Source organism: Dipodomys spectabilis, unplaced genomic scaffold (genome assembly GCF_019054845.1).
Source record: "Dipodomys spectabilis isolate Male_0828 unplaced genomic scaffold, ASM1905484v1 ptg000118l, whole genome shotgun sequence".
Lineage (NCBI taxonomy): Eukaryota > Metazoa > Chordata > Mammalia > Rodentia > Heteromyidae > Dipodomys > Dipodomys spectabilis.
The window spans coordinates 421093-443488 of record NW_024870795.1 but is presented as its reverse complement, the minus strand read 5'-3'; the positions used below and the strand labels follow the sequence as shown (position 1 = coordinate 443488).

Genomic DNA, 22396 nt, shown 5'->3' with positions numbered 1-22396 from the left:
GCTTGGGCTCTGTCCCTGAGCTTTTTTGCTGAAGGCTAGCGCTCTTTCACTTTGATCCACAGTGCCATTTCTGGTTTTCCAATGGTTAGAGATGAGTCTCACGGATTTTTCCTGCCCAGGCTGGCTTCAAACTACAATCCTCAGATTCAGCCTCCTGACTAGCTCGGATTACAGATTTGAGCCACCAGGACCTGGCAGGAATTTATTTATTTATTTTTTGTCAGTCATGGGGCTTGAATTCTGGGCCTGGGCACTGTCCCTCAGTTCTTCAGCTCAAGGCAAGCACTTGACCCCTGAGCCAAGCGCCACTTCCGGTTTTCTGGTGGTTAATTGGAGATTGGAGATAAGAGTCTCGTGGACTTTGCCACCTGGGCTGGCTTTGAACTGTGATCCTCAGATCTCAGCCTCATGAGTAGCTAGGATCATAGGCGTGAGCCACTGGCACCTGGCATAGGAATTTATTTTTTACAAAAAATAGAAAACCCCTTTTTTGTATCTGCTTTTCTAGGATTCACCTAGTTTGCAAAAGAGTTTTTCTCTTTTGCTAAAAGCCCTTGATAAAGACCATGTTCCTTTAGTTGTTAAATGTGACATGGATATAAGGTATTAGTCATTATCCACGTTCAAAGCAGTTGCTGGGAACTGTATATAGCACTTCCGGGGTGCCCTTCCCCATCTACCCTTGCAACTGCAGTGGGCAGTGGAGGAGGGCTCAAGGCATGCGTTGCGCCCAAGGACGTCACACCTCACAGGTGGCTGTTGTTACTGGAGAAAAAACATTTGCTAAGAAACGTCCCAAATTTTGCTGTTTTACTAACAGCCAATCTGTTCTAGAGAACTGGTCTTAAGATTTATAGATAATGAAGATGAAACTAAAAAAGACTGAAGAGGGATTGGATAGTTTCTGACTGAATTTTGCCAGGTTAGATCAATGAGAGAAAAATTCCATCTAAGATCATCTCTGATCTTTTATTTTTGGAAAGGAGATGTATCTTTTTTTTTTTAATTGTGAAAATAACGTACAGAGGGATTACAATTACATGGGCAAGGTAATGAGTACGGTTCTTATCAAGCATTGTTACCTCCTCCTTTGTTTCCCCTTCCCATCCCTTACCACCCCGCACCCTTCCCCCCCCCCCCATCTTTTTTTTTTTTTTTTTGCCAGACCTGGGGCTTCAACTCTGGGCCTAGGCACTGTCCCTGAGCTTCTTTTGCTGAAGGCAAGTGCTCTAGCACTAGGGCCCACAGTGTCACTGCTTTTTGAGTAGTTTATTGGTGATAAGAGTCTGAGGGGGTTTCCTGCCCAGGTTAGCTTTAAACTGCAATTCTCAGATCTCAGCCTCCTGAGTAGCTAGTATCATGATGATTTTACCTAAAGAAAAATTCCATCTATTATGATTTTACAAGTGAAAAGACGTTTTAACATGTTGTAGTACTTGTTGAAAAATTCAGGATAATTTATTAGAGTAAAAACTGATTATTGGTGCTGTGACTCAAGTGGTAGTGTCCTTGCCTTGAGCTGAAGAGCTGAGGGATAGTACTCAGGCCCAGAGTTCAAGCCCCATGACTGACAAACAACAACAACAACAAACAACTCAAATTTACCACACACAGTTTGAAGTTGGGATTACTTTGTTTTTGCCGGTGATGGGGCCTGAACTCTGGGCCTGGGAGCTGTCCCTCAGCTCTTCAGCTCAAGGCTAGCACTCTACCACTAGAGCCACAGCTCCACTTCCGGCTTTTTCTGTTTATGTGGTGCTGAGGAACTGAACCCAGGGCCTCATACATGCAAGGCAAGCACTTTACCTCTGAGCCACCTTCTCAGCCCTGGGATTGCTTTTGAATGACTAACTTGTGCAGTGTTGGATGAATATGACATGACTCAGTGATCCTTTTTACTTACAATTTCTCTGCTCCCCTGTGCGCTAGGTTCCCACCTTAGGCTCCCAGGAAGGTGCCTTTGAGAATGTACGGATGAATTACAGCGGAGACCAGGGCCAGACTATACGGCAGCTAATCAGCGCCCACGTGCTCAGGCGGGTGGCCATGTGTGTTCTGTCTTCTCCACATGGGCGCCGCCAGCACTTGGCTGTCAGCCATGAGAAGGGCAAGGTGGGTCCTCTAGTCATTTCTCTCTTATTTTCATTATGTGTGTCTTAAATGTTAAACAGAACTGAGAGGTGATCGTGCTCACATCTGCCTCCTGTGGGGAACTTCCACTGGATCTCAAATGTTTAGGACTACATGTCATGAATGTTTTCACTTGAGAATGGTGTAATTAGTAAATTCCCACATGAAACATTCCTTCACAACCTAGGAGAAGGCAGTGAGCAGTATTTATCCACAATTTGGATAAATACTCACCCTGTTTGGTGCATCTAGAGGCACAAGCTGAGGAGCAAAAACCCTTAGGTGATCATCAGTGCTTCTCTGCCTCTGAGGATATGGGGACATTTGTATTTTACAGAATGAGTAGTTGGAAGAGTGTAGGTATCTTAATTTTTGCTTTTTAATAATTTCAAAAAGCATCTCATGTATGTTGGAAAACAACAGTGATACATAGGGATTAACTTGTGTGAAATGATTATCAGTGATTTGTTCTGCTCTTACTAGAAGGAGGAAACAAAAGATGTATGTGTTTGTTCTACAGGGTAGTAAATCGGGGCTGGGAACGTGGCTTAGTGGTAGAGCGCTTGCCTTGCATGCATGAAGCCCTGAGTTCGATTCATCAGCACCACATAAGCAAAAAGACAAAAGCCAGAAGTGGTGCTGTGGCTCAAGTGGTAGAGTGCTAGCCTTGAGCTGAAGAGTGGAGGGACAGCGCCCAGGCCCAGAGTTCAGGCCCCACGACCGGACCCAAAATAAAATAAAATAAAGGGTAGTAACTCATCTAGATGTTTCCTAAGAAACACACAAGAAGACACTATGAGATAACATCCCTATTTAAAAGGGTTTTTGTAACTTGCTCTCTGTTCTTAAGGGGACTAGGATTAAGAATAAACTGGTGGTGATTCCTTTGCAGATCACAGTTCTGCAGCTCTCTGCACTTTTGAAGCAAGCAGACTCCAGCAAAAGGAAGTTGACTCTGACCCGCTTGGCTTCTGCCCCTGTGCCCTTTACTGTGCTGAGCCTTACTGGAAATCCCTGCAAGGAAGATTACCTGGCAGTGTGTGGCTTGAAGGTAAATAGTCTAGGAGTGATTACTTGAAGCTCTGCATTCTACTTATCTGTCATTGTCTCAGTATTGTTTCTTACTGAGTTTTGTGATGAAAACTTAAAAGCAAGAGAAATCTTTCTTTTAACTTCCAGATGGCTTCTGTGTTGTAAATAATCTGTGTTTTAGAAACCTGAATATGTCCTTGGACAGTGTGAATACTAGAAGGCAGAGAATATTAGAGAAGGCAAAGAAATACATAAACTCTAACATGAATTAGCTGAACTGTCCAAATGATGTTTTAACCATGTGTTCTTTTACTTGTACCTAGGACTGCCATGTGCTCACCTTTAGTAGCTCGGGTTCAGTTTCGGATCACTTGGTGTTGCACCCTCAGTTGGCAACAGGGAACTTCATCATCAAAGCCGTGTGGCTACCTGGTTCACAGACTGAGTTAGCAATTGTTACAGCAGACTTTGTGAAGGTACAATTTTAGCTCTGTAATGATCTTGTTTGGCTTTTAAAGAATTATCTTTACTTTGTGCTATCTTCTTTCAGAAACTAAAAAATAAAACAGCTAACATTGGTGGTTCCCATCTGTAATTCTATTTTGGAGTCTGAGAATGGGAGGATAGTTGTTCAAGGAGCAACCTGGATAGAAAAGTCCAAGAGACTTCTTAGTCCATAGGCAGACATGGTACTATGCCTACATTGTGTCTAGCTTTGTAGGAGGCTGAAATCAGAAGGCAGAAAAGTCTGCAAGATTCCATCTCAGCAGAAGAAGCTGAGTGTAGTAGCATCCATCTGTCATCCCAGATATGATTATAGATCTAAATAGGTGGACCACTCTCGGGGTTTGTACCTGAACAGGAAGTAAGAATTTATCTAAAAAATACCCAGCATAGCCGGGTGACTCTTGATGCTAATTGTAGCTACTTAGGTGGCTGAATTCTTTTTTTTTTTTTTTTGGGTCCAGTCGTGGGGCCTGAACTCTGGGCCTGGGCGCTGTCCCTCAGCTCTTCAGCTCAAGGCTAGCACTCTACCACTTGAGCTACAACGCCACTTCCGGCTTTTTTCTTTTTGCTTATGTGGTGCTGAGGAATCGAACCCGGGGCCTCAGGCATGCAAGGCAAGCGCTCTACCATTGAGCCACCTTCCCAGCCCCATGGTGGCTGAATTCTTAGGACCATGGTTCAAAGCCAGCCTGTGCAATGTCTGTGAGACTCTTATCTCCAGTTAACCACCAAAAAGTTGGAAATGGAACTGTGGTCCAATCATAGAGCACTAGTATTGAACACAGAAGTGGCTAGGCTATGAGTTCAAGTTCCAGGACCAGCATTCACACACACAAAAGTACTCAGAATAAAAACATCTGGAGGGCTGGGAAGGTGGCTCAGTGGTAGAGTACTTGCCTTGCATGCATGAGGCCCTGGGTTCGATTCCTCAGTACCACATAGCAGAAAAAGGTGGAAGTGGCACTCTGGCTCAAGTGGTAGAGTGCTAGCCTTGAGCTGAAGAGCTGAGGGACAGCGCCCAGGCCCGGAGTTCAGGCCCCACGACTGACTGCAGCCCTTCCTTCCCCCCTCCCCCCCCCCCCCCAAAAAAAAAAAAAAAAAAAAAGGTCTGGAAATGTGGCTCCACAGTAGGGATCCTGCCTAGTAGGCAAGGTGCCCTGAGTTCTAACTCCCTAGTACTGCAAAACAACCCAATCAAAACAAATAAAGCACATTGGTTGCTTTTTGTTACATTGCTGAGTAGGTATTCTTTGCTTTTAGGCCATTGATTGATTCTGTGTCTGCCCTTGTTATGCCAAATATATTTCACTTACTGTACTTGTTACAGAATTTATTAGTGTGTACTCCTGTCCTACTTCTTTCTTCAGGAGAGTAAGAGATGTTTATCTTTTGTGCACCACAAAGTGTAACAATCAGTAGGTGCTTGTTGAAGAATGAATGTCCCTATTAGAATTCATCAGAGTATTTTGGGGATGGGACTGAAACACATTACCCTTACATATTCTTTCTTTCACATGGTAGATTTATGACCTATCTGTGGATGCTTTGAGTCCAACCTTCTACTTCCTCCTGCCAAGTTCGAAGATAAGAGATGTTACCTTCCTTTTCAATGAGGAGGGGAAGAACATCATTGTGATAATGTCTTCAGCTGGGTACATCTATACTCAGCTCATGGAGGAGGCCAGCAGTGCCCAGCAAGGACCCTTCTATGTCACAAACGTACTGGAAATCAATCATGAAGATCTGAAGGTTGGAACATATACAACAATTCCTGTGTTGCTGTTCTTTTTTGGATGCTTCTGACTTTTTATTTAATAGCAAAATCTTTGGTCCTTCATGACCAAACTGATTCAACGTTGCTGTATTCCCAAGATATCTGTAAAGTTTGCCTACAGGGCTCTCATGCTTAGCATGTGGGAGTACCTACCTAATCATGATTTAAAACTTGTCACCTTTCACCAGTAAGAGAAATTAATACGCATGTGTGTCTTTGCTTTCACAGGATAGTAACAGCCAGCTGGCAGGTGGTGGTGTATCTGTGTACTACTCCCACGTGTTACAGATGCTGTTCTTCAGTTATTGTCAGGGAAAGTCCTTTGCAGCCACCATCAGCAGAACAAGCATGGAGGTGGTGCAGCTCTTCCCTATCAACATTAAAAGGTAGGAATGAGTACTAAATGTCTACCTTCCAAGTGCCCCTGTTCAGCAGAGCTTTCCTGTGCTAAGTCAAGTGAAGCATGTTTTTCTCTGGCAGTCCTCCTTCATTGCTAAATACAGGCCAGGGTTGTCAGTTTGGGATGCCTGGGTAGTTTGTCCTCCACTATGGAGACCCCAGTCTGTAAGAAGTAGTTGGGGGCAGGCTGCTGTTACACAGAAGGAAAATCTATAGTGAGGGCAGCAGTGTGAGTTTAATAATTACCAAAATTTAGAAGTGGCTCACAGCACTTGTCCTACTATATCCTTGAAGTTTTCCTTCTTGGGAACGTACCTCTGAGGAAACTGAACATGGTGTCAGTACTGGGGGGAGGGTGGCTGGACCTGAGTGGGCAAAGTAGAGACTTCCATAATCACACATGAGTTAGTTTTATTTAGAGAAGAGGGAGGAAAGGATCAGGATCTCTGAGCACTTCGTCTGAAATTTCCTGGTTTGGAATGAACAAATGTGGACACCAGTTTGCACACGGGTTGAAATGCTTGGATATCTTTATAGATCATCAGCAACTCCATGGCCCTGCATAATTCACAAGGCACATAGGGTCATCTGTTCCTTAGACCATGGCAGCCTAGCAGTAGACATGCTAGGAGGATCCCTCCTGTGGGCACATGTTAAAGTGTGCTACATGTGCCTATGACTTAGGGTAAAAGTGACCTTGATTAAGGATATTGTTCTGAGGTCACTTAGCTAGTTAGAGGGTTGCCCATAGGTCAAGAGAAGAGCTATCCAGTGGTAATACCCTAACTGGCCAATTTTGTTGTTTCCAGTTCCAATGGTGGCAGTAAGACTTCTCCTGCTCTCTGCCAGTGGTCTGAGGTGATGAACCATCCTGGCTTGGTGTGTTGTGTGCAGCAAACAACAGGTGTGCCTCTGGTTGTTATGGTGAAACCAGACACTTTTCTAATCCAGGAGATTAAGACTCTTCCTGCGAAAGCAAAGGTCAGTGCCAGATTCTCCCATCACTTTCATATGAGCTTGGTCTGCATTTAAAGTTATGAAGCTATTTCATGTCTTTCAGCAGAGGTCTTTAAAGATTTTTCAAGTCATGTGTGGTGGTGCACACCTGTAATCCTAGCACTAGGAGGTGGTGATAGAAGGGTCGTGAGTTCCAGGCCAACCTGAGTACCATAGAGAGATTATGTATTAAAAAGCCCCCAAAACAAAAATAAGAAATTATATTTTCTTCTAGATGCTTTTTCTTTTGTTACCCTCTTCACCCCTACCTAGCTGATAAGCCAGTTGCTTTTCTGCTTCTTTTTCTCTGATTCTGAGCACTGGGTGTGAGAACTGATCTCCTCTGTTGTCCGCTCATTCTAGATCCAAGACATGGTTGCTATTAGACATACAGCCTGCAATGAGCAACAGCGGACAACCATGATCTTGCTGTGTGAGGATGGCAGCTTGCGCATTTACATGGCCAATGTGGAGAACACTTCTTACTGGCTCCAGCCGTCCTTGCAGCCCAGCAGTGTAATCAGCATCATGAAGCCTGTTCGAAAGCGCAAAACAGCTACAATTAGTAAGCCCTCTCCAGGCCCCAGGAATGAGCACCGTAGTGTCCTAGACAGCATAGCATAGGCTGTGAGGAGACTAGCTGACCTGCTTTGCATACTCAGGAAAAGTCAGAGATAAGAAGAGAGCTAGCCAGTTTTCTGAAAGCAAGGGTCCACATAGCAAGTGCTTTTTGACTGTTGGCTGTAGGGCAGCAATTCTTTGGTGTCCCAGTCTGATGTCTTCATCCTTGTTTGAGGTATTTTCTTTCTGTATTTCAGGAAAGCTTGCTTGCAGCATGGATCTGACTGAAGAATAGATCCCTTTAGTTTGATTTCCCACAGAATAGTGAAGATCATCATAGCTCTCTGAGCCATGGTGGACTTAATCCTGGCTAATAGAGAATTCTAGGTAGATAGGCTGATAGAGAAAGCTTGGGTTTAGTAGGAGTGAACTGGCTAAGCAAAGATTATTGCGGGGATCATGATATCTTAAATTTTTATAGTTTTTGAGGTGATTTTGGAGCTCATCTAGAGAGATGAACTGTGAGTTAGTACTTCTTATTGTTTGTTGTAAGCAAACAGAGCCCATTCTTATGAACTGTGAACCCAACACCAATACCAGATTTTGTTTAGCTAAGTCATCTGGACACTCAGGAGCTGATGACATGTGAGTGTAAAACAAACACTAGAGTCCACGAGGAGGAGTAATATGTGAGTGTGGGCTGTATGGGCAGTCCTCAGAGTAGAGGCAGAGGTGCCAGAAACTTCAGACAACCATGATCTCTGACAGTTTGATATTCTTCTTCATAGCAACCCGCACATCTAGCCAGGTGACCTTCCCCATTGACTTCTTTGAACACAACCAGCAGCTGACAGATGTGGAGTTCGGTGGTAATGATCTCCTGCAAGTCTACAATGCACAACAGATAAAGCACCGGCTGAACTCTACTGGCATGTATGTGGCTAACACCAAGGTGAGGACTGCACCTGTCTGGGTTCAATCCCTGAGTAGAAAGATTTGTAAACAGAAGGGTTGAATGGCACGACTCCTTTTAGAATGCATATAGGAAATATAGAAAGCACTATTCTGATTAAATGGCCCTTGAATAAATGCATCCTATCAGGCTACGTTTCTGCCATTATCCACAAGGTACTGCACAGGGCAGAAAGAGGTGATTAATGCTGGGCAGAAGGATGTCTGCCATAGAAAGGAATCCTTCCCTGCATATTTTCTAGAACTCCTTGGGAGCAAGAAAGTCAGGAGCTAAAAGAAAAATGTTCTTTCTAGGTGCACAGCTGAAGTAATATCAGGAGGGATTTCAGACTGAACTGAAACTTCTTTTGGTTTTCTGATGTTCATCTTTTTGTCTTGACAGCCTGGTGGCTTCACCATTGAGATCAGTAACAACAACAGCACTATGGTGATGACAGGCATGCGGATCCAGATCGGGACCCAGGCAATTGAACGGGCCCCATCATATATCGAGATTTTTGGCAGAACCATGCAGCTTAATCTGAGTCGATCACGCTGGTTTGACTTCCCCTTTACCAGAGAAGAAGCCCTGCAAGCTGATAAGAAGCTGAACCTCTTTAGTGAGTCACTTACCTCTTGTCTTTCTCCTTGTGACTGTAGATTTGATAGCTACTAGTCTGTGACCTTCCAGTGTTCTGAACCACTGAGTGCTATATTCCTCAACCTCCACACTTAACTTTGTGGTGTATTTCATCTGGAAACTTTGAGCTTCATATGAGATGTAAAAGAACCAATATTCCTAGGGATGAAGTCTTACTTAAGAAAGGGGCTGGGCTGGGAAGGTGGCTCAGTGGTAGAGCGCTTGCCTTGCATGCATGAGGCCCTGGGTTCGATTCCTCAGCACCACATAAGCAAAAAGAAAAAAGCCGGAAGTGGCACTGTGGCTCAAGTGGTAGAGCGCTAGCCTTGAGCTGAAGAGCTGACGGATAGTACCCAGGCCCAGAGCACAGGTCCCACGACCGGACCCCCTCTTCCCCCCCAAAAAAAAAAAAAATTAAGAAAGGGGCTATGGATTGGTAAAACTCAGTTAAGGTATTCTCTTCTGTGGTGTTGGATCAACATCTCTGGTGCTCTGCTTCCATGTTCAGGCAGAGGGGAGGCAAGAAGAGAGACCTACTTGTGAAGTCACCAGGCTTTCTTTAAGCATAGAGCCCTTAGGCCACACATCTCTGAGATGTGTTCAGAAAGTCCTTGCTGTACTTTTGAAAATTTATAATTCTTAAGAGTTTGAATCTCTAGGGCTTATCTTCATTTATTGGTCACCTATTGATAGTGTGAATGAGCAGGATGTGAACTTTACACAGAGGAAGTACTTAGAGACCTTTGGGGCTGAGGAGTGGGGGATACCATATCCTCAGTACCAGAAGGCCCTTCCAGTGATGTTAAGGGTCTCTTCTGAGTAGGAGACAAAACAGATTTTTGGTCCCTCAAACTATTTCTTTGTCTGCTCAACATCAAAAGTGCTGTTGGTGCCTTGGCAGATAAAATTCCTCTGTGTCTATAAAATTGATGTGATTTGTTCCTTGCCTCAGCTGATCTGTTTGTGGCTTTGGAGAGGTGGTGTGAGCCCTTTACTTCTGAAATGTGCTTCCTAATGGCCTCCTTTGCTTACTGCAGTTGGTGCCTCAGTGGATCCAGCAGGTGTCACCATGATAGATGCTGTAAAAATTTATGGCAAGACTAAGGAGCAATTTGGCTGGCCTGATGAGCCCCCTGAAGAATTCCCTTCTGCCTCTGTCAGCAACATCTGCCCTTCCAACCTCAACCAGAGTAATGGCACTGTAGACAGCGACTCAGCTACACCTACTACAACTAGTGGCACTGTCTTGGAGAGGTACCAGTGCTGGCGGGTTTGGCTTTATTTTCCACAGTTTCCACCATTTTCCACTTGCTGCCAGAACTTCCTTTTGTCCAAGAGTGTGGTTCTCTAATTGCCCCAAGTCTAGCCTATGATAGTCCTGTTTTCTTGCAGCTTACCCAACATTTAGTGTCTGTTTAGTGTGTAGACAAAGCCTGGAAAGTGGGTTCAGAGCTATGTGAAGCCAGAACCTTGGCCTAGGCAGAAGTCAATAAGTACCCTTCGAAGTAAGGATCACAGAGTAGAATGTGCTTAAAATATAGTATTCTAGATTAGGATTCAACCTTGCTGACCTGACAGGCAAGCTTCTTCCCTTCCATGTTGATGGCATCATCTTCTCATCTTTCTCTATAGCAGCCACTTATTCAAGTAGTAATGACATTACCAGCAAGAGCCTCTGCTGCATCTTGTAGCAGAGTGTAGTTTCCTTAAATCTCCCTGTGGTGGCATTCTTAAGCTTGGCTTTTTTGTGCTGGGTAGCTGCTAGTTTGTCATGGTAGATGAAATAATTCATGATGTAAGATTGTGAGCTTCTTACATTGTAAGTCATAAAAATAACTGTGCTTGGAGCCACTGCATCCCACCAGCAGCCTCTTCACATCTTTCTCTTGCTTTTTCCCCCACCCTCTTCATATATGGTTTGCTTAGGATATGTTTCCAGGTTTCTCTGAGCTTCACATTTTTTTCCTCTTTTTTTTTTTATTTGTTTTTGCTTCTTCCCCAAGTTCTGAAACTGAGTCCCTAACCAAGCTGGATCGGTTAGTATGCCCTCTTTCTTTTCTCTGCACGAATGCGTGTATGTCAGAGAGCAGTGTATGCAATGGTGTGGCTTTGCTTCTGTTCAGAGTCCTGCTTCTTCCTGTTCTGGTCATTGCATGGCTGCAGAGCTCTCCATGTATAAAATGGAGCATACTGAGTGCGTCCTTGGTGTTGGCTGTGTCAGACTCTCTTGGCTCTCTCCTCCTTACCCTAGTCCTCATTGTGCCCTCTCTGGAGTGAATGAGAAGTGGATGAGGGGTGGAGGGGCAAGCAAAAGTCCTGCCATTTCATAATCCATTAGAGACCTTGCTCTGTCCACCTTTGTTCTATGCTGCAGTTCCTCTTCCTTAGTTTTTTATTGCCTTCCTCTGCCCCTCATCCCTTTTCTCGCCAGCTGCTGTCTTAATACTTTCTTTTCTCTGTAAGGGCTATAGCTGCCAGGATGTTGGTCTTTTTGCTATGTCAAAGGAGTAAGCTCTGGGAGCATGTTACTTGTACTTTTTAATAGTTGAGCTTCCTATTTCTTCCCTAAGGGAGAATTACTCCATTTTCTAAAGATGCTTTATATACTGCCCTTTGAATGCTAGCAAGTGGCATGCACCAAAAACTATAGTCTGTTTGCTCTCCTATACTTAGGAACTTACAGCAAATGTTTGGACACAGTTTTTTCAAGTTGTACATGAAAGTTAATCATAACCTTTTCAACATAAGAAGATGGCTCTCGCTTTTCCTTGTGTCTCCCTTTGCCCACTGATCTCTGGGCACCTGAGCTTGTTTCCCACTGCATCAAGACTGTTAAGCCCATCTTAGTGATCCCTGCCACAGGCAGCAGAAGGAAGCACATTTATTATCCTCTTTAAGGAAGAAAAGCCCTTTGAGTTTTGGATTATGAACATGGCCTCAGGTTGATTTCCAAGCAGAAGCCAGAGTTCTTCTGGCCTGTAACATAGGCAGCAATATGCATGGTGCCTGTGGCAGGTCTAATTGTGCTTTGATTTTGTATTTGGCATTCATTAGCTGTCCTCAAGGTCCTCACGACTGTAGTTTGCTTAGGCTAAAGCAAGAGGCAGAGAGAACGGTTGTTGTACTCAAGCCAGGTTTTCTGTCTCCCCAGGCTGGTTGTGAGTTCTTTAGAAGCCCTGGAAAGCTGCTTTGCCGTTGGTCCAATCATCGAGAAGGCAAGTTCTTCAAAGCACATGGGAGCTTTTCTGAAGAGGCAGGAAGTCAGTGAAGTTGTCAGAGGCTGGAGGCCTTGAATTTGAAGAGCACTTATGGTCTAATCTTGATTTGCAAAGAAGCACCAGAGAAGTCTTTGGCTTTAGGCCTCATGTCCTGGTTTTGGGGGGCTGTAGTGAGACCTGTCATAGAGCAGGATAAGTGAGTGCTGGTGCCCAAATCCTATTCTGGGAGTTGGAGTGTGTATCCTACTTCTTTGCCGGTGTTTTAGGGATTATAACTTCTGAATCCCTTTTTTTTCTTGGCAGTCTATGGTGTATAACCTAGCCCTGGTGCCAAGGAAGGAAGGAAAGAAGGGGGAAGGGCAGACTAGACAGGTCATTCTTTATTGAGTTGTTGGGATCAGTGGTAACCTTGCTATCTTTTGCATCAGGAGAGGAACAAGAATGCAGCACAGGAGCTGGCCACTTTGCTGCTGTCCCTGCCAGCACCTGCTAGTGTACAGCAGCAGTCCAAGAGTCTTTTAGCCAGCCTGCATACTAGTCGCTCAGCCTATCACAGCCACAAGGTAACTGTTCTCTCTATAGAAATAGGAGTTGTAGATCGGACAGGGAATTGAGTCAGTTAGCTTTCTGTTTGTAAAGCAAGGGTCTAGCAAAGCTGGAGACAGGACCTTCAATGTTGAGATTAAACCTAGTTTAAAGTTTCTCTGAGAAATGTATGAACATAATCAAAACTAAGAAAAGGGCTTAGCAGACCACTTGCATCTTTTTCTCTAACAGAATTAGCAAGACTTAAGAAAGAGAATGGAATGCTGAGTGTAGGCAGTAGCTCCTTGGAAAAGAGTACAGAAGTGGGGAGTCACTTAGGAGGTAAAGGCTGTCACTGTTCTCACCCCTCAGCTTTGGGCCCATGTGTAAGCATACTTGTGGTGAGGTGGTTAATTAGTGGTAGCTCTTGGGGAGACTCTGAAGAGGAAAACTGGGAAAGAAGATCTCTCTGAAAGTCTGCAGATGCCAAAGGAGATAACTTGGGCAGGTTTATGTAGATGGAATAGATAATGGTTTAGACCCAGGAGGAAGAAGGACTCTGAGAGAAGCTATGATCCATCTGCTTTGGCTTTTGACCCTCTCTCCTGTAAAATTGAGAAACACGAGGTTAGCCTTCTCAGATTGCTAAGGAAAGGCCATTTGGGAGCATCATCCTTGAGTAGTAGAAATTCGCTAATGAATATTTGCTGGAATAAGAGGTGTGGGCTGCTACAGTCCTGGAAATCATGCAGGTTCACACTGAGGTGAACTTTTGACTTTTTAAAGACTAATACTTTCTGAACTCAGAAGTTTAATATGTTTGATTGCTTTGGAGATTTATTTGTTAGAAAGTTGGTGGTAAATAACGTGATCTCTTGAAAGGAGACAGCAATCCTCATGATCTACCAGCTTTCCCCTGTTCTTTGCTTTAGTGTTGAGCCCATGCTTGTGGTTGATCCTCTGTGATGATGCTGTTTTATAGGATCAGGCCTTGCTGAGCAAAGCTGTGCAGTGTCTCAACACATCCAGCAAAGAAGGCAAGGACTTGGACCCTGAAGTCTTCCAGAGGCTGGTCATCACAGCTCGATCCATTGCCATCATGCGTCCTAACAACCTTGTCCATTTTACGGAGTCAAAGCTGCCCCAGATGGAAACAGGTGAACTAGGCCTTTGTGGCCGTGGTCCTGAAATTGGCTCAGTCCACCTTCTTTGTCCTATCTCATCCTCTTCCTGTTATTGCTGGCTGCTAACTGACTTCCTGTTCTGAGAAGGGATTTTGCTCCCTGTTCTTTATACCTTATAGGGCCTTTGCCATCAGGATTGTACCATTTTAATTAACTTCCTTTTCCAGTGCTTATCCTTTTAATCATCCCTAGGTTTATTTAGTGTTCTGTACGTCAGATACAATCTGTCTTTGAACTTGCTATGTCTTATGGTCTTGAGGGTAAATGTAAAGCTTGATTGGCCCTGGTGCTTATAAGCAGTTAAGTTATTTTGTATTTTTAGGCTGTTCATTTGCCATCACTTAATTAATGTGTACAGTGGCGTCTTTCAGTGCTTGATCCTGTTTCCTCTCCTCCTTACATTGGCTGAGTACCAAACCTGTTTTGCCATTGTCAAATAGAGTTTTCTGATGCTTTTACAGTTATCTATCATTGTCCTATTCGTCCTTCTAACACTACAATCCTGAACTCATTCTTGAGAAATCTCAGCTGTTCCGAGGTTTTACAGTTGAAAGGTTGGAACGGGCTTCTTTGAATCTACTGTGAAGATCCTCTTTGCTCCCTTCCTATTGAATTCTAACACTCAATGTTTTCTGTGATATTCCTTTCCCAGACTGTTTTTTTCCTAGATGTGCCTGCTGGAATCTAGGGATAGTTGGCATATTGATTGGGGCCCCACTTGAAACTCCCTCCGCAGGCAAGCTTCCTTGACCTGAGTTAACCTTAAAACAAATTAAATTCTGTCTTAGATTTACCATCGTTAATGATTTTTTTTCCCCTTGTGTAGAAGGAGTGGATGAGGGGAAGGAACCACAGAAGCAGGCAGAAGGAGAATGCTGTAGTTTCATCACGCAGCTTGTGAACCACTTCTGGAAACTCCATGCATCCAAACCCAAGAATGCCTTCCTGGCCCCTGCCTGCCTGCCAGGTATCATGTGAAACTGGATGCTTAGTACAAGTGACAGAAGTTCTCTCTAGTTCCTCCAGAATTAATCATTGCAGCTTAGGAGTCTGTGAGATCAATGCATTATTCCCTGTGGGAATTAACAGTATAGCAGGGAATGGGGTTTCTTCATGTGGGGTTGCTTCTATCACATAAAGAAGCACTTTGAGGGGCTGGGAAGGTGGCTCAGTGGTAGAGCGCTTGCCTTGCATGCCTGAGGCCCTGGGTTCGATTCCTCAGCACCACATAAGCAAAAAAAAAAAAAATCCCGGAAGTGGCGCTGTGGCTCAAGTGGTGGAGTGCTGGCCTTGAGCTGAAGAGCTGAGGGACAGCGCCCAGGCCCAGAGTTCAGGCCCCATGACCGGACCCCAAAAAAAAAAAAAAAAGAAGCACTTTGATGAGTGAGTGAGTGTGTGTGTGGGTGTGTGCATGCGCGCTTGCTTAGTATTTTTTTTCTTTTTTAATTTTGATTCAAAAAATAGAATAAAGGTCAAAGCCAGTTCAGAGACAAACATTAAGAATTTTCCTGAAGAATAATTTGTTTCCAGTGCACTACTGCCCTTAGTGTTTTGACTTCTCACACTGCTTTAAGTTTAGATCTGAATAGCAAAGGGTAAATTAAAATAACTCAGGGTGTCTGAAGCAGTAAACCCAAAAGGCATATCAAGATCATGTTTTGTTACATGGTAAGGGTTTGGGGAAAGTAGGGCATTTAGTCTTGGCCTATTCTTCACAGTTCCTTACTTTATCTTGATATCCATAGATAGAGCATGGCTGCTTAACTTCTGTCATTCAGGAGGCTATCTGCCACAGGTTTTGAGTACAGTTTGAGACTGAAAATAAAATAAATCACAAGCAGTACTGCTATAACAATTCCTACTGTGTGTGCTTTGTTGGCTTGTTGTGCTGTATGTTACTGATTTTTGTTTGACTGACCTTTATATGGGTTAAGAGTTTGTACCTTTAAGTATCTAGAGACTTCTACGGATTTTCAGCTATTTTTCTTGCCTTTATTTAGGTCTCACTCATATTGAAGCTACTGTTAATGCATTGGTAGATATTATCCATGGCTACTGTACTTGTGAGCTGGACTGTATCAATACAGCATCCAAGATCTACATGCAGATGCTGTTGTGTCCTGTACGTATTACACAACCCCACATGGCTCTCAACAGGCTAAGGGGTGTCTATAAAATTTTTAGTAAGCTAGTTAAGCTAATTAAATAAAATGGGAGGTTGATGGGGTTGTTTTGAATATTGATAAATGCCATAGAAAATAAAGTCAACTTAACCTGCTAATTTGGTTAGCTGGTTTGCTGATCTCCCAGTATGTTTATTAGGGACTGGCAAAGGAAGAAAAGTGTTAAGAGCTGGCTTCCTAAATAACGTTTGTGCTGGGTGCTGGTGGCTCACGCCTGTAATCCTAACGACTCAGGAGGCTGAGATCTGAGGAGCGAGGTTCAAAGCCAGCACAGGCAGGAAAGTCCATGAGACTCTTATCTCCAATTAATCACCAGAAAACTGGGAGTGGCTCTGTGGCTCAAGTGGTAGAGTGCTAGCCTTGAGCTGAAGAGCTGAGGGACAGCGCCCAGGCCGAGTTCAAACCCTAAACCGCCCCCCTCCCCCCCAAAAAAATTAGTGCTGTTTCATCATGACTGTTTTCCTTTTAAACTTTAGGATCCGGCTGTGAGCTTCTCTTGCAAACAAGCTCTAATTCGAGTCCTAAGGCCCAGAAACAAACGGAGACATGTAACATTGCCCTCCTCCCCTCGAAGTAACACTCCAATGGGTAATTTGAGGTCTGGGTTTAGTCTGGACTCTGGGATGAGGGTAGGGAGCCTGGTCCAGGGGAGGGGAATAAGAGGCACTGTGTCAGGATATGTTGTTTATATTGACCAATGCCCTAGAACCTCTATCTATCTATCTACCTACCTATCTATCTATCTATCTATCTATCTACTACCTACCTATCATCTATCCACTATTCCATAAATAATTTAAGATGTTAAAAAAATTGATACAGTAAGCAGAATAACAAAGCCAAAGCTATGGGAAATAAAGGTACATTAATAGTATTATAGATATAAAGCTTTGGCTATAGAGCATCTATTTCACCAGGTGATGGATAACCTGCATCATACCCTTGCAGGATGGATCCATTTAGCTGAAGCTTCCTAAGAACTAGAGCAAAAGTATCCTAAGAACAGTTAGAAAAATCCCAGTGACCAAACACAAAATGCAACTGTTGTTTTAGGAGAAAAGTACATTTCCTGGCACAAAAATCTTGATTAAGGATGTTTTGTTGTTAATGGGGCAGAGTCCTGAATGAACTTTAAATACAGTGTTTGCTAGCAAATTTCACAGATTGCACTCATGATATACCTGGAGATGGTCAAGGGCCACATTATACAGAGAAAAAGAAATAAGTACAATTAATAATACGTTTAGTAATATGTTTAGTAATTTAATTAATTTAGTAATATGTTAAATATTTCATATATATATGCATATATATGTCATGTAATCAATCTAAAAACTATTAGTAAAACACTTTGCATTTCCTAGTACTATTTTTGAAAACCAGTGTGTATTTCATGATGGTGTCATGTCTATTGATAGCCCTATTTAAAGTACTCAGTAGGCACATGTGGCTGATGTGATAGTGAATATCTAAAGTTAAATATATGGCCATGTAACTTTGGGGAGAGGGGGTCAGTCATAGGGCTTGAACTCAGGGCTTAGGCACTGTCACTGAGCTGCTTTTGCTCAAGGCTAGCACTCTACTACTTGAGCCACTGTACCACTTCCAGCTTTTGTATTTATGTGGTACTGAGGAATTGAACCCCAGGCTTCATACATGCTAGGCAAGCATTCTACTACTGAGCCACATTCCCATTCCATGAACATGTAATTTTGAGATACTCTTCCTTGAGTAACATTTATTTAAGTTTTCCATGAGTGAAAAAAATAGTTTGTGGCTCTCTTCACTGGTAGGAGCCTACAGTACAAATATTTCCTGTTCCTAAAAAGGACATATTTATAATGCTTTAAATCCAGTGCTTCAACTAGGAGGAGGACACAGAATCAGAGGGACCCATCAGCTGCACTGGACATTGATGAAAATGAACTAAGCAACTCAAGGGCAGCCATGGGAAGATGAGAATGAGAGGGATAGAGGGAACAGCTAATGCCAAGCAAAAGGAAAGAAATGTACATATCACCCAATGTAGAAGAAATAGCTCTATTGTCAAAGCTCATAACTTCACAAACTTCATAGACCACGATAATGACAATTTGCCTCATGAAGGTTAGAATGTGTTTGTGACTTTAAGTATTACTATCTCACAATACTATGGAATTTGTGAAATTTATGTAATCACTTAATCACAATAAAAAAATTTTTAAAAAATTCCAGTGCTTCAATGGAAGACGAGGTCTACATGGCCCTCATGGGCTTTTGCCTTAGAGGAAGGCCCTTCCATCTTCCTACAGAGAATGATGTTTCCTAGTAGGATCTATCGAGAGTTTCACATTTCACTTCTGATTCTTACAACGATTATGTAGTGTGGAAGTCTCACTCACTGATCTAGCTGCTTTGGAGAAAATTGAAATACTCTAAGCTGCTAACAGCAAAATATCTCCATCGTATTTTCTTCTGGCATGTCCAGAGTCTCCTAAGAATTGGTGGGAGTTTATAGAGCCTGTTTTATGGGAATACCTCACAATCCAAAGTTGTTTGCTTATTTTAATTTTAAAAATTTTTAAAATTTTTTTTGTCAGTCCTGGGGCTTGAACTCAGGACCTGGGCACTGTCCCTGAGCCTCTTTATCTCAATGCTAGTACTCTACCACTTGAGCCACAGCACCACTTCTGGCTTTTTCTATTTATGTGGTACCGAGGAATTGAACCCTAGGCAAGCACTCTACCACTTAAACCACATTCCCAGTCCTTATTTTAATTTTTTGTTGGTCAATGTCATTATACCTACATTCATCATCTGAGAAGTGTATTCTTATGGAGGATGAGCTGTCATTGCTAACTGTATCTTCCTAGATTCTGTTAAGCATGAGAAACAGGAAAACAAGGCCTCTAGGCTTAGGGCCCTGGAGTTGTACCTCAGAAGCACAAGGTGCTGGTTCTGGCTTCTTCTTCTTTTTTTCTTTCTTTCTTTCTTTTTTTTTTTTGTCACTTATGGGGGCTGAACTCTAGACCTGGGCGCTGTCCCTCAGCTCTTCAGCTCAAGGCTAGCACTCTACCACTTGAGCAACAGCGCCACTTCCAGCTTTTTTCTGCTTATGTAGTGCTGAGGAATTGAACCCAGGCCTCATGCATGTGAAGCAAGCACTCTGCCACTGAGGCAACTTCCCAGCCCATGGTTCTGGCTTTTCTTGTGCTTAGCTTGCTATGTGATATAGCATGTGTCAAGGGACTTTAGGTGACTAGGGTTTCTTTGACTCAGGAGACAAGGATGATGACGATGACGATGATGCAGATGAGAAAATGCAGTCCTCAGGGATCACCGATGGTGGTCACATCCGCCAGGAAAGCCAGGAACAGAGTGAGGTGGACCATGGCGATTTTGAAATGGTGGTGAGTCTGTTAGAAGGAGAGGGGAGAAGGAACTTTAAACTCCCCTCCAGCTCTTAGCTTCCTAAAGTTACCATTTGCTATGGGACACTGACAGAGCTTTCTCTCTGCAGTCTGAGTCAATGGTCCTGGAGACAGCTGAAAATGTCAACAATGGCAACCCCTCTCCCCTGGAGGCTCTGCTGGCAGGTGCAGAGGGCTTCCCACCCATGCTGGACATCCCACCTGATGCAGATGATGAGACCATGGTTGAACTAGCCATTGCCCTGAGCCTGCAGCAGGACCAACAAGGTAGAAGGCAATGCCGGGAACACAGTGGCCTTTGGCCTTACACTGGAAAGAGGGTTTGGCAGTTACTGATACACAGCTGACTTAGTTTGTCCCCAGATTTGGGGAGAGGTTGATCTGGGTGAGAGCTGTTCACAGGTGGAGAGTGAGAAGGATTGCTTTGGGAATTCTGGGCTAAGGAGCCAATCTCACAGTTTCTATATTAGCTTGGTCTTTTTGATGAATTCCTCCAGAATCTCTTTTATTCCTTGTGCCAGTGTTCTTCCTGAGCTGAAGGAAGCCTTTCCTGTCTTTATAACTAAACTTGGTGGGTGAACAGCAATGGCTGTTGATTAACTTCGTGGCTGGAAGGGGTCACATGCTGGTGTTCAGGAGGCCAAAGCAACGCTGTGGAGAGGGTCTGGAGGGGATATTGTGTTCACTCTCCACTTGTTTCCCAGGCAGCAGCAGCAGTGCCCTGGGCCTGCAGAGCCTGGGACTGTCCGGCCAGGCACCCAGCTCTTCCTCTCTGGACGCAGGAACCCTCTCTGACACCACAGCATCAGGTAACTGTCCACAGCAAGGAGCATGGCTCAGGGTCCCAGGACCCTCAGGCCTTGTTTCTAATGCTGTGAGAGTATAATGGGCAGCTGCTTTGACAGGCCATCTGGACTTCCTGCTTCTGCCATGGCTGTAAACATATGGGTGTGGAAGGAAAGCTCTGGGGCTTGGTAATGGCACTCACTGCTCTGCTTCCTCACGCTTTGCATGCTGCCTGGCTTCAGCTAATTTCCCTAGAGAGGTCCACAGAGGTCCACAGCTTGTAGGCTGATTAGCAATAGGCTTATGTTGAAGCATTCAGTATTCTTTGTCAGAGTTGTAACATGGTTTAGACATATTAAAAGAGAGACAAGACTTAGATTTCATATCTTTTAAATTGTCTTCATTTAAAAGTAAAAAGTAAAGCTATAAACAACTTGGTTAGGCATCGGAATTTTTGGGCAGTGTGGCTAACTAACCATCAGGGACCTGTGCGCTTGAGAGGTTGGGGTTGTGTGGACAACTAAAATCCATAGAAAACCTTCAGATCTCATTTTGTCTTTACATAAAATCTATTTCTTAATCTGTTAAGAAATAAAATGTATTTCCAAATGGAGAATTGGAGCATAGGAGGATGGCACACCTGAGAAATCCAGTGGAAAATCAGCCCCCAAGTAATTTAAGGGTTGATTTATATATATATGCTTGTTCAGAATGCATCTTTTATTTCTTTTCTTTTGGGAGTTTTACCGTGGATAGATAAGGAAAGGGCAAGACTGACTGTCCCCATCTGCTACCCTGTCTTGTTGCTTTTTGAGGTCTCTTTAGTTGCTGTCATTTCAAGCTTTGAGCTGTTGTGCTGTCCTGGTTGTGTTTGTATCTTGCTCTTTTGGCTGTCATGGCTTTTCTCCCCTATGTCTCTCATCCAGCATTTTCCTCCTGTCTCAGCTCAGCCCTGATCCTGGATGCTGTGGCTGTCTCTGGGGAATTTCCTTGCTTCATTATTAGCATCTGATGAGGATGATTAGGAGGTGTGAAATTTCCCAGTGAGCTCCCTTCTGGACTATTTGATAAAACAAACAGCTGATTCAAGAGCTCATGATAAGTGATTTCTTCACATTAGCACAAATTGACTGATTGCAAAGTAAATCTCATTAAAATTCTGAGTTCTATGCTTTGAATGGCAATGGCTAGTTTCAGATCTCTCAGTAGGTGTCAGTAACACCTAGACAATGGTAACCATGAAGCATTTAGCTAGAACACTCAACATCCATGTCATCTATTATTGCTGAATCTCTGCACTGCAATGTAACAGCGAAGGAAATGCCCAGCAAACTGGGTTTTCACTTCTGTCTAAGTACTGTTTGCAACGCACCTTGTGTAGTGTTTGTTCCGGTTAGTGATTAATTGGCAAAGCAAATCTTTCTTTTTTTTCCTCTGACCACAGGATATATTAACTGCACTGTATCTTCTGCACTTTGTGGTTTGATGCTTTCCCCCCAAGGGGGGGTTTTTACCTGTAACAGCTCTTGTTACTCTCTTAGCTCCAGCTTCTGATGACGAGGGCAGCACGGCAGCAACAGATGGCTCCACCCTGCGGACCTCTCCTGCCGACCATGGTGGCAGTGTGGGCTCGGAGAGCGGGGGCAGTGCAGTGGACTCAGTGGCTGGCGAGCACAGTGGTAAAGTGCCTGGGGCATTGTGGTCTTCTTGGGCAGAGGGTTGGGAAAAGATAGGATGGATAAATGAATGTTTGGGCCTTGAGTTGCTTCTAGCAGTGAGGAGCTTAAGGACTCACTGCAAATCTGAAGTTCATTTGATCTCAGCCTTAGAGTTTCAAGTGTTTAGTAATAGAGCTTAAAAGCTCAGTGGGTCTTGCAATTACGTTAGTGGAAGAAAAGCATTGATATGTATGGTCCTGAGTTATATAGTATAATTGAAGGTCACTATCCTTACTCTTTATCTAGTGGGAGAAAATGTGTTCTTGGGCTGTCCTGTTAATGATCTGTATTGATCTAGCAGCCATCCTGAAGTCATGAGTCAGGGTCTCTAACATGAAGAAACATGACAGCTGTTTCAGTTTGACCTTGGAAATAAGTCTGT

General features: G+C 43.7%; 1 protein-coding gene across 5 annotated transcripts in view; it reads left to right on the top strand.

Annotated features, from left to right (window-relative positions):
- Ubr4 (ubiquitin protein ligase E3 component n-recognin 4) overlaps positions 1–22396 on the top strand; it is a 132846-nt gene that overhangs the window by 54113 nt on the left and 56337 nt on the right. Inside the window, exons 40-59 of one of the 5 annotated variants that reach the window (XM_042688568.1) lie at positions 1930–2112; positions 3023–3181; positions 3486–3638; positions 5191–5418; positions 5672–5829; positions 6652–6823; positions 7202–7403; positions 8188–8351; positions 8754–8970; positions 10028–10244; positions 12142–12205; positions 12637–12771; positions 13716–13890; positions 14747–14884; positions 15918–16039; positions 16577–16688; positions 19359–19489; positions 19600–19777; positions 20215–20319; positions 21838–21975. In XM_042688568.1, coding sequence (XP_042544502.1) covers positions 1930–2112; positions 3023–3181; positions 3486–3638; positions 5191–5418; positions 5672–5829; positions 6652–6823; positions 7202–7403; positions 8188–8351; positions 8754–8970; positions 10028–10244; positions 12142–12205; positions 12637–12771; positions 13716–13890; positions 14747–14884; positions 15918–16039; positions 16577–16688; positions 19359–19489; positions 19600–19777; positions 20215–20319; positions 21838–21975 — 3151 coding nt within the window. Of the gene's footprint in view, positions 1–1929; positions 2113–3022; positions 3182–3485; positions 3639–5190; positions 5419–5671; positions 5830–6651; positions 6824–7201; positions 7404–8187; positions 8352–8753; positions 8971–10027; positions 10245–12141; positions 12206–12636; positions 12772–13715; positions 13891–14743; positions 14885–15917; positions 16040–16576; positions 16689–19358; positions 19490–19599; positions 19778–20214; positions 20320–21837; positions 21976–22396 lie in introns of all 5 variants that reach the window. The other 4 variants (XM_042688569.1, XM_042688570.1, XM_042688571.1 and 1 more) reach the window with 4 other exon arrangements.